The sequence below is a fragment of the Acanthochromis polyacanthus genome, chromosome 20, assembly GCF_021347895.1.
Source record: "Acanthochromis polyacanthus isolate Apoly-LR-REF ecotype Palm Island chromosome 20, KAUST_Apoly_ChrSc, whole genome shotgun sequence".
NCBI lineage: Eukaryota > Metazoa > Chordata > Actinopteri > Pomacentridae > Acanthochromis > Acanthochromis polyacanthus.
The window spans coordinates 15,242,988-15,261,081 of NC_067132.1; the positions used below are offsets into that span (position 1 = coordinate 15,242,988).

The 18,094-nt window shown below is 42.7% G+C and overlaps 1 protein-coding gene across 4 annotated transcripts in view; it reads left to right on the forward strand.

Moving 5' to 3' along the window:
• zfhx4 (zinc finger homeobox 4) overlaps positions 1 to 18,094 on the forward strand; it is a 94,302-nt gene that overhangs the window by 57,393 nt on the left and 18,815 nt on the right. For all 4 annotated transcript variants that reach the window (XM_051940610.1, XM_051940609.1, XM_022193711.2 and 1 more), the window contains exon 7: positions 17,704 to 17,802. In XM_051940610.1, coding sequence (XP_051796570.1) covers positions 17,704 to 17,802 — 99 coding nt within the window. The remainder of the gene's footprint in view (positions 1 to 17,703; positions 17,803 to 18,094) is intronic.

The following is an 18,094-nucleotide window of genomic DNA, read 5'->3' on the forward strand; positions in this document are numbered from 1 at the left end:
GCCAGTGCAAAGCTTAAGCGCACGCGGGCCACATCCAAAATGCTAAGCCACTTTTTTGGATGCCCTCCTTTTGCCCACTCTATAGAATTTTTTTTCCCGAACAACAGTATTCTTTCACAAGGTACATGGTAAATGTTTCAAAGGCATTTCCTCGTAGCCCATAAGTATTTGGCAGGTGTAGGTAGAGAGCGAAGTACGAGCGTGTCAAGGGGAGATCAAACACTCAGAGTCGGTGTAATAAACTCTGGTTGTGTTCTTGTTCGATAGCTCTGGAGTAAAATAGAACACTTGCTTTTTTCTGTTGTTGTTTATTTTTAGCCTTTTTTGTGTTTCAGATTACACAATCCTGCATGCTAACATTGCATACTAGGTTATGGTATGAGGGAAAAAAAGCATGTATTATAAGTGTTTTAGGCTCCTATGGTGATAGATGATGTGAATGTTTTCACCGATGGAAAAGGCTCTATAGTAGGCAACATTTTCAGCCAGTGTTCACTTTAAGGACCCTCTGTTTGTGTATACGTGCATGTGTATGCGTGCTGTTAGTTTTCTGGGGCTACAACTCCTGACTCGAGCACTTTCTGTTCATTAGAGACTGGTATGAAAAAGATTAATTTAAGTGCTGACCGGTATCTTTCTCTTAAAGCCTGGGACTTGGCACCAAGCCAGATAATTATAGGCTCATTTGGGAATAAGAGTTCTAATGCTCTGGACTTTATGTACATGTGAATGGCTTTCATTAAACAATTTTGATGCTGATTTTATGGCCTAATTAAGGATACAGTACTGCAGTGACGCACTGCAAGGGTATAGGTGTTTTGAACAAAGACAGGAGTGTACAAGCAACACTTGTGCTAGATTGTGCTGCATTGTGCATGTGTGCATTTTTTGAGAACCTTTCAGTCACTGTTATTCTTTTCAGTCTGTAATTTTCAGAACGTAGGCCCAGTCATCCCATCCTTTACACTAGGTAAACACTGTTGTGAAGTGAGTGAGTGAGTCTCTGTGTGCTTATCTACTTGCACACTTGCACATGCAGCAGTTAACACTCACTGTCTGTACAGTAAAAAGTTTCCACCATGATCTTTCAGCGGTGTCCTCTAAAGGAAAAAAACCCACACTGTCCACATTTCTGAGATAAACTGTCCCTCTCTGTGTACAATTAGAAGTGATAAAGAAAATTGAGTTCATAAAAAATGCCAGTTTGCATCAGACGAGCAGGCAGAATGAATTGCCTCTCAACATGGAGGACTCGGAGGCCATTTTGCTTTGAGGGTCGTCCAAAAGTTATTAGAAAAATTAGATTTTTTTTGTGCTCTTCTCCGCTCGGTAATGAAGTTACGCCCTGAATAGAGCTGTTTAGTAAAATTCAAGCAAAAAAAAAAAAAAAAGAAAAGAAAGATGTGACAGATTGCGAGTCATGGGTATTCCATCATCAGTTTCATAATTTGAACAATTTGTTTTGCTGGATTTTTGGAGACGTTAACTGTCTCTGAAGTTTCGTTGTTACAGTGATTTTTTTTTTTCTCAGTTGCCGGCTCTGTCTCAGCCATTTGTTTGGCCATAAAAAATGTTGTGTTGGAGGTGTGTGTTTGTGTGCATGAGTGTGCTTTTCTATGTGTGTATCCTCGCCCATTAGCCCTGTGCTCCATCATGTGTAAAGCTCCTCATAAGCCAGACCAAGCAGAAACATGGGGCCTTTTCTGCATACTTTACTTTCTGACATTTTTTTCCCCTTCCTTGTTCCCTCTGTCCCTCACAAAAAGGAAAGGGAGATGGGATCTTATGGAGGTAATTATTTCTGAGAGCCCAGCCTGTCATCCATCCCTCCACCACCCCACCACCCACACATCTCCATCCTTCTACAACCCCCCCCTTCACCCTCACCCCAACCACCACCACCACCCGACATGCATTAAAGAGGGAGGGAGAGGACCCTCTTTGTCTGAATCCCCCTTTTAAACAAAAGACCTCTTCTGACTTAGAGAGACCAACAACACTTTTATCATGTGTGTGTGGGTGTATGTGTGTGTGTGCATGTATGAGTGTGTCCAGAGCCCTTTTGTTTTCTCTGAGTGATAAGGCTCTGGGACATTTTTTGGTCCTTGTCAAATTAGTGTAGCTGTGCTAACCATTTACATAGCAGCTGTAGGCTAAAAAACTGAGCCTAATGGACTCTTATTATCTCTATATATGCTTGCGTGTGGATATAGATGTGTTTGTGCGCATCCAGCGGGAAGTAATGGCACACGGGCCGAGAGAAATCGTGCCATCTTACTTGTTTCCAAGAACGTTTGTTGTTTCGAAACGCACCAAACCCAAAGTGTGTCAAAACTAAGTCAAACTACCAAGAAACACTGAAAGCGATCATTCAGTTTTCAATGTGGGAAAGGGCTTTGCTGTTTCCCAAAGAGCATTTCAATGTGATGACACCAAAGCATCTTTTGAGGTATTAGGTTTTCCCTCCTCCCTCACTTTCACTCCCCCATCTTATACTTTTTTTTTCTTCATCTGGGTGGTGGGGGTGGTTTCGCCATTCCAGCGGTTCTCTTCTCTCTTTTTTTATTTTTTGGGAAGGTCTCTCCTCAGACAGAAGTCTATTTCCAGGGTTTGTCTCAGTAATTTGTGGCCATTACATAAACATTCATGGATGGCCAGAGGAGTGAGAGAAAGGATGCAACACACACCCAGATCCTGCTAACCACGAGAGTTAGCATAGTGGTGGCCATTTTCTCTTTCAAGTTAGAATGGAGAGGGTGAGACCAGCTGACTACCTCATCAAAGAACACTTTTGGCCTTTTTAGGCCCCGTTTTGTTCCTCCAATGCAGTCATCCATTAGATATCTGTGTTTACAATGAGGTCTAAGAGATTAAGGCAGCCAATTATGATGCATATTGATTTGCTTACATCCAGATCATTTAATACAGTAATTTATTTGTGACCTTTTCTTTTTCATTTACTGTGAAGCTGGAAGTTAGTTACATACTGTAAAAGGTAATGTCTACAGATTTCAGTCAGATGGGATCCATTCCTCGCATAATAAAAACTTGGAATGTTATTTTATGTGCCCAACACGAGTAAAAATGCAGTTCCTGGGGAGAACTATTCTGATGAGAGTGATGTGATTTTACCCAAGAGGATTTTAGTGAACTATGTAGTTTTTTATTGCTGTGCAATTAGTTGGAGACAATGCACTGCATTTTAAATCATTTGTCAAATCAAAATAAGACACATTCATATATGTATATTATTATATTTTCGGCAAGTAGCAATTTACCCCAAATTTCCCAAAACCATATTCTCTATGGCTGAGGGAGTAAAAGATGTGGTCATTTTTTGAATAATTCCATCCAAGCAAATTATAATTACTTTGTGGTCTGTGTGTGCACATAGAAAGAAAATGGGCAGCAGCCTGACTTGTGCCTCAGAAAAAAATGAGCCTCGTTCACCATAAACTATTTTTGAAATGGTGTGTCGGGGCGGTATGGGCTCAGGCCGATTGTTTTTCTTTGAGCTGAGCAGCTTTTTGGTGGAGGGGTATTACCCGGGCTAAATTGTTCCCTCATGTTTTCCGCCAAGGTTCTGTGCCCACCACACTGACAGTTATAATTTGCAGAAATTGCGCTGATTATCTGAATTAGCATACCTGACCAATGCCACATTAGTCTTATTTACAATACAAAGCCATGGGGCTCTGAGGACGCATACTAAATATGACTTAACCCTTTGAAGAGGGGACTGGCGTCACAGGGCCAGAACGTCCTTCACGTCAGTGATATCACAAAGAGCTTAAGGCCCCCCTCCATATGGAGCTGAAAGCCTCTGGAAGGCTCCTGGAAAGGGAAGTGGTGGGTGTAAAGTCCGAGGACCATATTGAAATCACAGGGTCATTGCATGTTTTCCCTTCCTCTCGAGTTCTTTTTGACTTTTTTTCATATTTTTTCACCTCTTAGCTCTTGTCCCCATCTTGTTTTGCTTTCCTTTTTCACCACCTCCCTCCCCCCCTATTTTCACCCCTGTTCTTCTTTTTTCTTCTCCCTCACCTCCATTCTTTTCCCTCCTCGATCCCTTCATACACCCCCTGTCCATTGACTCTTAACCACAGATGGACAAAACAATGGGCCATGTCACACAGCATTAAGACAAACAATCCAGTGATGGGAGGAGGGTTGTGTGGAGCCGGAGCCACGGTAACCAGGCAATACGCTCACTGGGTCCAAGCAGCCACTAATCTCAGACGGCGATGATACAATACGCAGATGGACACTGAAGGCAGCCTATATGCACTCAAATCCACACGCAAAGAAAAAAAAACACTGAGTGTTATCAGGTAGAGTTTCTGTAAGAGCAAAAAAAAAATCCTTCTTTCTATTGCTGCCTTCTGTCTCACTCTCCTCTGTTTCTCTTACCTCATCCATCAATAGGAGGTATGGAATTGATAGCAGCTATTGATTACCTATAGACTAAGGCTAATCGTCGCTAACTGGAGGAAGCTTTGCAGTTATAGCAGCTGTCCGTGGCTCGTCGTGTGTGTGAGTCTGTGTGACCCTCCAGCGTTTCAGTAGCAATAGCTGTTCCTCTCCACTGTTTACTTACAGCGGACTAATGGCCTAACAGCAAGGCAGCACATGTAAAAAAAAAAGAGCCCTCTGGACATCGCTTCTCTTTCCAGAATAGGGGAAATGTATGTTTTGTCGGCCCAAAGAAACGCTGAGAGACATGCCAAGTTTCACCTCCCCACCTGTGAATAAGACCCATCTCCCTCTCGCTTCTTTTCTTCATCTCCCTAATAGGAAATTTGAGCACACTGTGTGAGATTAAAGCAGAGAATCAATGCCTTGTGAGCAATCATTTCCAGACAAATCTCTTTCATCTCCCCCCTTCTTCCTTCTCCGTTCTCTCGTTCGTTCTCTCTCCCACCTCCTAATGCTAACAGGGGGTCCTGTGTCATGACATCCCTTTTGCTTTTATCATGTCCTAATAACGCTCTGAAAATAGAGAGAGAAAGAGGAATGTGACAGAAAGAGAAAAAGGGTGCCGGGGAAAAAAAGAACAAGAAATGGATAGACTGATAAAAATCCATTGAATGAGCATGGGTCTTGATTTGTGCTTTGATGTGGATGTCTTTGTGCAAATTAGACAAATATGCCCGCTGCTTTAGTCATCTCGACGCTCTTCAAGAGATGCCATCTCCCTTCACCGGTTTTTTTCATAAAGGATGGAAGGAAGGAAGGAAAAAAATGAGTGACAAGTTCACTTAAGGGCATAAAAATATACATTTTACAAAATTTAGGCGACGCTGAAGAGAAGTTGTTGTTATGTAAAAGTACAGTATGCAAGAAGTAGCTCGTACAAGGAAGTTAAATGAAACATAAAATTTAAAAAGAGCATAAGGTATTCACTGAAAAGATGCCGATGTTTCTGCTAGGTTAGGCACACGAGGTGCTTTACCCATGGTGGTGCGTTGGGCTAATGGGCAAGGATACACACATACACTCACAAACACACACACACTCACAGTCACACACACATACATAGACACACACACACACACACCTTGGCCAGGCCTTTGTTTCAAAAGCAGGTTAATGGGGAGTGAGGAAGAGGAGCGTTGCAATTTTCTGCTCTTTAGGCGCCAGAGAATTCTCTCCAGTGTAAGAGAGACCAGACTCTCAGCGTAATAGGCATTTTACACCCTCATCACCCCGTGCACACACACACAAACATGGACACACACTCACCAGAAACGTGTGGGAGTGTAATAGGCATTCTATGGTGTGTATTGCCGGTCCCCAGAGTGCCAGTAAGTGTTAGACATGCATAGAGTCGGCAATGAGACAATCAGCATGCTGAAATTGAAACCTTGTCTGGAGTCACACAGGAGGGGAGGAAGATGAGCGCTGGGAGAGGAGAGGAGAGGAGAGGAGTAGATTAAATACATAGGCTTGAGGAGCAGCGATAGGAGCACAGATGGCAGGAGAGGAGAGAGATGCAGAATAAGAAGAGAGGAGAGACAGAGGGGGAGGAAATAGGAACTGATGTTTGTTTAATTGCCTCATAAGTGATGACACAGATAATTATGTCGAAAAAAGAGATGCTCCTCTTAGGCAGGGCCAATGAGCAGCTGTGTCTGTTTTGTTGTGTGTGTGTGTGTGTGTGTGCTGTCTCTCCCTATAGCCCCATCATCTGCTGTCCCCCCCAGCCACATCAAGTATAGGACACCATTAAAGCATTACGGTTTGTGTCATATCAAATCATTCAGCCTAATTAACAGAAAAACACACGCTCAAAATACATACACACTCATCATTTGGAATCATTTTAATTACTCTGTAGCATCCCGATTATTAATATCTCTGCGTCTCGTACCTGGGGATATGAAGACGAGTGTGTTCACCTATATTTCCTGCGCTGTGTGTTTGCAGGCGTTCGTGTCTGTGTGTGTGTGTGTAAGTGATGCTCCCTTGACTTCATATCTAATTGTCTTTTTTAATGACAATATTCCACTGTGTGCCGGCTGTATGTAATGAGTCAGGGTGTGTCAAAGTGCAGGCCTGAGCTGTCTGCTTGAGTTAAGCTCTTCCCGTCTACTGTGGAAGCCTCCAGCATACACGCTCACGCACACATTTGGCGCACACACTCAAAGAGACAGTATCAATGTGGGAGTTCCTGTATCTGACATGAGATTAAGAGGGCCAAGTGGAGGAACGTCGAAGAACTGCCCTGTTGCATTTGCAAGAAGGAAAAAGGACCATCTTGTCACACACACACACACACACACACACACATGCAAGCATCCTGCGCTGTAAGTGAGCAGTAGCCTCCCTTGCATTATTCACAGTGGCCGAGTGATCGAAGCCTGGTTCAATAGCACTAAAGCGGCGCACGCTGGAGAGATTTGTCTTACAAAACCTTGACACACACACAGGCGCACATATGCTCTCACACACATTGATTTTTGGTGGTGGGAATCTCCTAGGCTTTGGACGAAAGACAGGGACGTGAGAGGGGCTTCCCCCGTCAGAGCAACCCCCTGACAAACACACACACACTATTACACTCTCTATTACACTCACTCTGAAATATACACGCGCACACTGTGCATAGGCAAATGCTGTAAGTACATGTTTAGTTCTCACAAAATGAGATTTGATGATGGCGATGTCCGACGATAGCATGAATAAGAAAATGAAAGAAAAAGTTGAAGATGGCAGACAAAGAATCTACCGCTTAGATCTGATGGGGTTTCATTTACAGTAAGATGAGCTGATGGTAAAATAAAATTTTAAAAAAAAGAAACGCAAGAAAAAAGTCTAACTGATCATAATTTTTTTTTTTTTTTTTTTTTGCTGACTCTCCTCTTTTGCATTTTACCATCAACCGGCTTTTTGCAAGCGAGGCAGAAAAAAAATCACACATTGCCTGATATGTCATATCTTTCCACTGCAGTGTGTGAGTGTATTTTTGCGCAGGAATGTTCAATTTGAAGCCTTCACTTGATTTGAATGGCAATTTTTCTAAAACATCAGTCACTTCTTTCAGTTTTCCTATTTTCTACAGAGCGGCACAAGCAGCCGAGCACATACCATCCCCTCTGGCGTTTTTGACATATTAACATGTATCGACAAGCCAGCACTTGCATGCCTGTACACTGAGGCGCAAACACACACATACACACACCTCTGTCCCCTGAAGACATGTGATCAACCAGACCCAATCCCTTGTAATCATCTGGAGCCCCCCCAAACACACACGTATTGCTCCCCTTCAATCCCGAGTAATGGTTTGGGGCAGGGGGCTGAAGCGGTGGGCTTCTTTCCCTTAGCCCCAGTGTCTTAAGCTGCCATTGATTAAATGTTAACTGATATACTCGGCCCTGGCAATCTTGTTAGAGCTGGAGCAGGCAGGCAGCTAGACAGACAGTTTAGGACCCGCACCCTCCTGATCAATAGCACAGATAAAGATTTCATCCATCAATGAGCTCCCAAAACAAAAGGTATCTGATACCTGATTAGGCCCGTGGGGACACGCACAGATTTGAACATGAACACATGCTTTCACATGGCCACATGGGCTGAAGCGCATAAAGAGATGACAAAACAAATACGCTTGGATCACATATAGAGGCACAGTTTAAAAATCAGAGCTTAAATAAGCATACGCTTGACACCCACACACCAACCCACACACACACATTCTTTTCCCTCACTTATTGTGTCCAGAATAATACTTCCAACAACCCCATCTGAAGTCAATCAGTTCCACACCTAATGGTGTAATTACAAAAGAACACACATACACACACGCACACACACACACGCAGACACACAGAGTCAAATTTGCAGATAAGACAGCCCTGACTTTTCCCGGATGAAGGTTAATTACGCTGTGTTAGTTCACTTAGGTGTGTGTATTTGTTTGTCCATGCAGGTGTATGTGCATCTTTGCTGAGTAGTGTGTGAGTGTCTGTCTCTTTCCTGAAATGCATGTGCATTTAGATCTCATGTGCATGCCAAAGGCACCGCAAAATGGTGGGATCAATGTCTGGGCGACCACCACTGTTAAAGTGTATCAATAATGCTCCCATATCTTCTTTCCCTGCTATTGTCACAGGGCAGTTTGGAAGTCCAAACCACGCTGCAATTAAGACTTAATTATAAATCAATATAAGAAGTCATTTGAATATTGAGTTTTCCTTTTCTTCAAATTGTTAACATATTCCGCACCCTGTCTATGCCTTCTTCCCCTTTTGGGGGGGTTTACAACATTAATTAGAATCAGTACTTCTTTTTACAGTGATCTGAGAACTGCTTTGGCATAATTTGAGCCAAAAACACCACAGGATGCCTTGATGGGATTTGATGCCCAAGAGGTGGTCAAGGGGTGCAAAATGTCACAGACCCTTAAATTCTGATGTCTTTTCAAATATGGTTAATGACACTCTGTAGATCTCAAACACTGATCTCATTTTGGGGGATTTTGGGTGACATTTGTTGTCACAATGCCAAAATGAATTTCCATAATTTTCACGGCTGACATTTTCTTTGATACGACGCTGTATAAGAGCACACTCCAAAAAATGATATCAATGCAACCCAGTAACCTGCATTTCATTTGATTAAATGATATCTTTGCTGTTTTATTTTCCTGCTCAGCCATTTTGAGGGGCTGTGAGATTTTCAAGTGGCGTGTCAGGGGCCGGGAGTCTAATGCATGGAAACATGGAGCTTTCTGTTTTCTGACGGCTAGCAGAGATAAGGTAGAGATATGGCTCTAGCACTGGCTCAAATCTAAAACAGATCCTGCTGGGGGGGGGGGGGGGGGGGGGGGGTCGGAGGAGTTAAGAAAGTGAAGGAAAGGAAAAGGGGGAGAAGGGGAGGGGAGGAGGTAGCAAGAAAAGGGAATATTGTCAATCCTCTAAGTGTCTGGCGGTGTCTCTCTTTCTTTCCCTCTTTCTCTCCCCCACTCTCCCTCAGTAATCTGATTTATTCAAAGCATATGTGTGCTGCTCCGTCTTTGTCTGCTTCTATTAGGGCCAGTGGGGCCCATATGACATTGTTTAGCCAGTAATGAAATGGACATTTTTTGCATGTTTTTGAGAAAGTCAGAGGAAAGCCAACACTCCTTATTTGTAACTGTCTGTGAATACCATCTCCAGGGCAGTACAATGCCATCTCCGGGCCCCAGGTCTGTGTATTTGTGTATGTGTGCGCGTCGCATGTTAACATATGCGCCCACATATTACAGGTTCCATGTGGTCAATTTGGAGATGATTCTGAGCAACCTAATGAATGTTTTGGCTTGAAGATATTTCTTCTTTTTTTTTTTTCTGTGACTCTATTCCTCTTATGTTGAAGAGTTTTGCCGTCCGCTTTTAACCTCAACACATAATAAGGGCCTGATGCGCACATTTTTGTTTTGCACATGCTTTCTTCTATGGCAAAAGACGCATCACATATGAAATTGTTAAGTGCTAATGAAAGCTATGTGGTGCTCCGGGCTCAACTGAAGCCCACATCAGAGTGGAATGCAGTCACTAAAAAGAACTGAAAATGAACAAAATGAATACAATTGAGTGGTTTCTTTTTGTCACATTCCTTTATCTGCTATCCAAATAAACATTTGAATCTTGCTCTGCATCATGCAAAGAAAACATTTAATAAGATAACAAAATCTGTTATTTAATTTTTGAAACGGTTGTACAAAATCGCAAAATATCTTTTGTAGTAAATCAATTGATAAAACCTGCAACATTCATTTATATTATCTTATTTTTATCAGTGTTTTTCTGTCTACCCAAATCTTTCCTTTGTTTTCCACCCAGGATTACAGTCTTGTTTTTTTGTGGCCCTGAAAGCAGATGGTTTTATGCAGCTAAAAACGGGACAGTAGCCCAATAGGATAAAGATCTGTTTAAGCATTATCCATTTGGCCACTGCCCGTCACAGGCCTATTTTAAGCGTAGACATAGACACACACAACCATTCTCTTAAACCATGGCAGCCATTTTATTAGATTCCCTGTTTTCAGGCCTCGTATTAGTTCCCGGAAAATAAATAAACCGCGAATACATGACAAGGACCAGTCTGGTCAATTGGAAACTATATCTATCCTGCTCGTATCTTTGTTTACCAGTGTAGTGATGGATGGAGAGATACGGGGATAAATGAAGGCACAGAGGAAGAGACGGGATAGGTATATGGATGGATGGCTGTGTGAAAAGGTAGAAAAATAGATAGACAGATAGATAGATAGGTGGATAGATAAATGGATGGATAGATAGACACATGAATGAGGCAGGGAGATCTTGTTGGCCTGATAGAGTTGAGCAGGTATGCCGAGAAACAGCTGCTTTCTTCATTAGGTTCATCTATCGATCTCGGACCCTTGTTGTGCGTGCATGCGGTGTGTGTGTGTTTGAGGAAGAGAGAGGAGAAAGACAGGAGCCTCTGTAGATAAGTGCTGGTAATAGAACAGAATGAATTCTTATCACAGAGATGGGAAGGCCATTAACCCTCAGCTCCTAGTTCTCTCTCTCTGTTGTCGTCTCCGTCTGGTTCAACTTTGCTCTCTCTCTTTCTGTCTCTTCCCTCCCTCCGTCCTCCGATCTGGACCTGACAGGGTCACGTTGGCGAGTGTGTGTGATATTTCTACTGTGTGTGCGACTCTCCAAGAGTGCGTGTGTGAGTTTGTGTGTGTTTTTCAGCTGCCGTTGTGCAGACTGCCCCATCGGCCAGATGTTTATAATCAGGGGCTAGATAAATATTGGACCGAGGAATCATAAAAGACCAGGAAAAACAGAAAATACAGAAAGAGATGGGAGGAGATGAAACAGAGGAGAGGAATCTTCTTTTCAAATTATTCCTAAATCCCTCAGTAAGCTTGCCGTGCCGCCTCCTCAATTCACCTACTCAGCCTAAGGTGATTCAAACAGCCGAAATGCAATATGGCTGTTGTGTAAGATGCAGGTGTTTGTGTGTGTGTGTGCGTGTAGTGTGTGTGCGTATCTGTGTGCACATGCACACATGTGTGGAGGTGTACAGTAGGTCTGCTAACCTATTGTATAAGACCAGGTGTTGCAGCAATTTTTTTTTCCACCACTGAACCTTTTGAAGCCATATTTTTGTCCTGTGAAAACCTTTTGTATTTGCCATTAAAGAATCATTAACATCACCCCCCCCCACTTTTCCTCCAGTGCCCACAGCGCTGAAAATGAAACCCCTCTTAACACGAAACAACAGTTTCTGTCTGCGCAGCAAGCAAGACACGCAAGCCTTTAATCTTGGCTATGTTTATTCATATGATTTTCTTCCCCCCCCCCTTTTTTTTTTCAAAAGAGTAATAGGTGTTTTGTTAGTCGCCTGCAAGACAGCAGAGCGGGCAATTTGAGCGAAAGAAAATACAATGAAGTGTTTCAGGAAGTCGTAATTGACAACAACAAAGCAAATTTGGAGCTGCTGATACAAGCGTTTTTTACACAAAAGTCATTTTTTCGGCTTATTCTGTCAGTTCAACTTATTGACATTCACACCAGGAGCGAATTAAATGTGACAATCCCATTGTCTGGCTTTCAGAGTCGACCTGAAACAATAGATATTTTTTTGTGCTGGTGTAATAAGTTCTCATGTGTTTTAAACAATAAATGGTTGAGTGTGGGTGGATTTGAGAGCATGGATGGAAACATGTCTGTTTGCTTGTGCTGGTGTGTTTACATGTTAGCATGTGGGCTGTGGACTTATGTGCATGAAATACATTGAAAGTCGTGTGGGAGTAAATGTGTCTTATGTGCAGAGGGTTTTCATGTGTAGGTGTGTGAGTGCGTGCTTGTGTGTGTGTGTGTGTGTGTGTGTGTGTGTGTGTGTGTGTGTGTGTGTGTGTGTGTGTGTGTGTGTGTGTGTGTGTGTGTGTGTGTGTGTGTGTGTGTGTGTGTGTGTGTGTGTGTGTGTGTGAGTGAGTGAGTTATTCCCAGGCCCTGTGCAGGAGCTGTAGACCCTCTCTGCTGGGTTGATGTTTAGTATTTTAGACATGCTACATTAACAACATCTGGTTAAGATCTAAATGCTTGTTAAACGCGCTGAAATTCAGGGGGAAAGGTACAGGGAGAACGAGGGGAGAAAGGGGGGATAAAGAGGGAGAGTAGGGTAAATAAAGATTTGAGGGTGAGAGAACGGGAGGGAGGGAGATCAGTAAGTCTGTAAGGTTATTACTCTGGCAGTATTACCACTGGCCCTTGACTGTGTGTGTGTATGTGTGTGTGTGTGTGTGCGTGCGTGGCTGTGTGGGATGGTGTAATGTTTCAAAGCTTTCCCCTTAAAACCTAGAGGCCAAACTAGAGCCACGCGCGCGGCGCAGGAATGTGACATCACAGGGCCCCCGTTGCTCACATACGCACACATATGCACACATGGTCTCACAGGGGACACGACCAGAGTTGTAAGAAGAAATCAGCGTCAACGTCATTCCTAAGTTGGGGAGACATGGCAGTCAGGGGTGTTACACAAAACATTAAGGCTGCATTACTACCACAGATACATTGGACACAGAGTATCTAGTCTGTAGTCGTATTATTAGACAGATAACACACTTATAACAGTGTCGTATATACAGTCCGGGTATACAGTAATAGTTTCTCAGTCTAGCTGTTATAGCGTTTCCCATATGTTTCTTTATTTTCTTTGGCAGCAATTATAGTTTCAGTTGATGCTCCGCTTTCATAGTGTCTATGATTTAAGATAAACAAAATGTAAAACAAGAGATTTTTTTTTACTCCTTTACCCCTTTAATGAGCACCATCCTAGCCCTAAGGAAGCAAATTAGAGGCAGCTCAGCCCAGCTAATGAATTCAGCCATTTTGGAGCCTCCGTGTCCAGTTTCCTGGCGTGGCATTGCTCTGCAGTTGTGTGCTGTACGACTGAGTCCTCCACCGGGCACATAATGACCCGGCATGGCGGTTATGGGCCCTTAGGGGGAGACGGGAGGGGGAGTGAGTGGTCTCAGAGCAGGTCATTATACAGCTAGAGGGCACACACACACAGACACACTGCCCTGACACTTCCAATACATTCTTCATTGCCTCCATCTCCCATATGTCTATTCCTTCATTTTTTTCTTTCCAAACATCTCTTTCTCTATATCTTTTACAGTATCCTTGTGCATCTGTCTATTTGAGTCTCATGTTTTGAAGAATATAATCCATCTTTTAGTACTAAAATTTGCACGGAAATAATTTGAAACATCTCCTTTTCTTTTAGAAGCCAAATGCATATAGTTACTTTCTGGACAAATAAGAGAGATAGGCTCTAATTGGTCAAGCTGGCTTCTAATTAATAGTTAAATCTAAAACCAAACTGATTTGGCTGTATCTGTGATCAGGAGTCACTTAATTATTCTTCCTCTTTAACGGTTAAATATAGGCTTGTGTTGCACGGTAATCGAACCCAGGGTCTGTGGTTAGCTCGAGCTCACCGGCCGGCTTTAATGTTCCGACTGACCCACATCAAAGAGAGTCCCACCAGGCTGCCAAAATCACACACCCTCCACAGCCTGGCCAGCTCGCTCTGCACGAGTGTCTGCGTGCATGCACAGAGGCAGTGGAAGGTGACTGTGAAAGTTTTTGCTCTGCGTGTCCTCTGGTAGCGATTAAGCTGATGGTTAAGAGTCCCTGCTGTAGAACCCTCTGTCTCACACAAGTACACACACAAACACACACACTCGCACATGACATCTCACATGCAAACACATGCAGTCACTGTCTCACTCACTTGATCAATGGTACACTTCCACACAAACACTCAGGAACACGCGCACACGCACGGTCACACGCGCACTCACGTACACACTCATGCGGTGTGTAACTGTCAGGGTCAGTCAGAGGGCAGACGCCGTGCTGATGTATTGGGAGAGCTCGTCTGGGAATGTCCTCAGTGTGGAAACACATTCCCTGCATGCACGCGCACACATGCACACACACACACACACATACACACACACTCACCACAGATATAACTGACTGGAAGGGGAAAGGAGTGAAAAAAAAACACTGATGAGGCCCAGATGATCACCCCTGCTTTTCTCTTTTCTTTTTCTCGTTCTTCACCCACTCGTCACCCTCATTCCTTCCGCTCTTTCCTTCTTTCTGTTCATTTTCTCTCCTTTCTCCATCTCGCTACAGGTAGACTGCCCCCTACAGGTTAGTTAAGATGTGGATTCAGCATTGTTATGATCACACACTGATGGCAGGTTTGATCACCTTCACCAGACCCATATCTTTCATTCCTTATTGTCCTCCTTAAGAAAAATAATAAGTTTTATTTGCAGTTTGCCCATCTTAATTGGCTTGTAAAAATGTACTTTCAAGAGGTATCAAACACATGAAGTTTACAGAGATTAAGAAATTAGTCTCTAAATATTTCATTATGTTGAGTATTGTAGTAGCTGTATATAGAACAATAATAATATATGTACATAATATATATATATATATAGAGAGAGAGAATATATATAGAATTCACATATTTATTTTCCATTGCAGAGGTAATATTGTATGGTAACATTTATGATATAAGTTGTAAGCTGCAGTACATAATTAAAGTGATACTATATAATTATTATATATATATATATATATATGAAGAGAGTTGCTGACAAAGCTGTCAAAGGAGATAAAAGGGTCTTTGTGCACCTGCTTTTTGATTTTTTTTTTCTTTTTAGACGTTGTCTTGACCTTGCAGTATTTCTGTTTTGACCCTTCTCCTTACCCTTCTTTTCTCATGCTTCCGTGGAACATGCTGTTCGATTTGTGCCATTTGCTTTTCCTTGGCTTCTAACAAACGTCAAAAATAGAGAAAAGATAAACTGGTGATGAAGGACTTTCAAACCTACTACACACACACACACACACACACACACACACAGTATTTACACCTGCACACATGCACACTTGCTATCCTTCCTCCCTCCGTCTATATGAAGGTGAGGTGAATTAAAATACAAAGATGGACGCTGCAGCACCAGCAGTGAAAATTGCAATTTCTGCAGCCCGGGCTCTCTCGGCTGACAGGAGATATTTCATCTCCGTTGTCACCGACGTATTAATAAAACATCAGGAGCAGAGTGCAGTCCCAGTCTCTTTCACACACATGCATGTACACACACAAACACACTGCGTATGCACATGTGCAAAATGTGCACAGCATACATGTGCAAATGCAAAAATATAACAATGTTCATGAATACAAACACACACAAACACAACTGCAATTTTCCTCCGCAATCACATGCCAGCATCTGCCATGAAAATTTCATGCTGTATATAATGTCCACTTAATGTGTTGCCGATTAAAGCAATGGCGCCAGCGCTTAGTCTGTGTGTCTGTCCGTGTTTTCATGCGTGTGTGTGTGTGTGTGCTCGCACCCCGCCGAATGTGAAAGGGTTAATCATATCATGTTTCCAAAGAGAGGGGGGTTTGCAGACCCCTTGTGCTCATCATACAATGGCCAAAGTGATTGTATGCAAATGCAAGCTGACCTCAGTGCACCCTTTGCCTGATTTCTGTGAATATGAGTCTGTGCGAGTGCGTCTGTGTGTGTGTTGCAAAATATGGTTATTAAGGCAGTGCAGGATTGATGAGCGCAGCTCTTTTATACACACTCACACATGCACACAGACACATACCGGTTTCATTCTCTGGCAGAGTGAGGGGTTTGTGGTGAGAGACCCCCCCCCCCCATTTAAAAGACATGAAATTTTTAACGGTTTTTCTGTGTGTGTGTCTCTGAATATGATACCGAGTGTGTATGATTTGATGCCTGTTTGCAAGTGTTTCTGTTTGATTTTGTATTGGTGTGTGCTATCCCCGAGATGGAGGAGGGCACTGTGTGTGTGTGTGTGTGTGTGTGTGTGTGTGTGTGTGTGTGTGTGTGTGTGTGTGTGTGTGTGTGTGTGTGTGTGTGTGTGTGTGTGTGTAGATGTGTATGTATGTTTGTGTGTGTGTGTGCAATGCGTGCATGCGCATGCCTGGTTATCTGGCCTCTCTCAGACTGCTCAAAATTCATTACAAAGTGACATCAGCCCAGCCGGAGACAAATGATGGCTGGATGAAAGGGAGCGCTGGGGCTCGGCTAGGATTAGTGTTAGCTTGTGCTGGCGACACATATACACACATACACACTTACACACACACACATACACACACTTTAATCCACTGGCAGAACACTGCAGATACACAGAATTATCAAACAAGGGGCTGAACTCTCAGAGATGGGCAGGCTAATCTGCTAATAGTACAGAGCTGCACGTGTGTGTTGGTTTGTGTGTGTGCGCGTGCACACATTTTTTTTGCACTAGTTTAACAAAAAAGCACAAATAAAATATGTATGTAAAGTATAGCAGTAAGTATGACCTGAACAGCCTCCATAAGTGATTTTGCTTTTCTTTCTTTTTTCTTTTTTCTAATTGACACTTTATAATAGGTGACTGTTGTAGGTTGTACGATACGGTTAACGCTCGTCCTTGTTTTTTTGGGGTTTTTTTGAGAGCAGAATTTTTTCCCCAGTGGTTGTCATGAAGCAAGAGATAGCTTTTTCATATAATATATATTTTTTAACATTAAAACAGAATCATTGAATTTCCGCTATGATGTGATATCTGTCAATCATATAACCACTATTCAAATAAATTGATAGATTAGAAAAAATGTAATGCTTGTTTATAACCAACAGATAAGAAAAATGAAACATTAAGCTGTCTCTTTAAATTATTTCTTTTTAAATTTACCTTCCAAAGAAAGACAACCAAAATGATTGAAACTGTTTCCCAGTAGGGCATATTTTGTTGTCACAGAACTTCCCTGCACTCAGGACATGAATGTATTATGTTTCACTCACTAGAAGTAGCATGGCGGGGCTATTTTCAACAGAACATGTGTTCAAGTAACTGGAGTTATTTACTGGTGAGCTATAGTCTTCAGTAAACCTGACCTTTGTGTAGGAAAAAGGGGGTTTATGGGGATTAAGTGAACATGTACAAGCAGGAATAGTTTCAAAATGACTCTCATATGATATAACAATGTCTGTTAAAATATCTGCAATATTTCTCAAATCAAGCACCATGGCAGGTTCTTGTTTCAGAGCCCCAGCCATGAAATGCTGTTTCTAGAGACCATCATGGGTAATGGAGTTGTTTTTTTGTTGTGTGTTTTCAGAAGAGACTGCCGAGGACAGTGACAGACCTCCTCGCTCCTCCTCCCGGCCCGGGCACAACCTCACCGACCGAGACTTGAGTGACAGCAGGAGAACTGAACGTAGGTTTCCCATACAGAAACACTTAGTGTACACAGAGACACACAAATATACACAACACATATGAGCCATAAGCCTCCCTTCTTTTCTAAGTTATCGTTCATCTGTCTCTCCCTCTCAGATAAGGTTCTAACGTGTGTGTAACATGTGAACGCTGCTTACTAGCCTCCATGTGACCTGCTTTAATCGTTTCCATCTGACAGAAAGAGAAAAAGAGAAAGAGAGAGATGGGGAGAGAGAGGGAAATAAGAAGAGAGAAAAACAGAGAAAGAGAGAGGGATAAGTTGAGTGTTG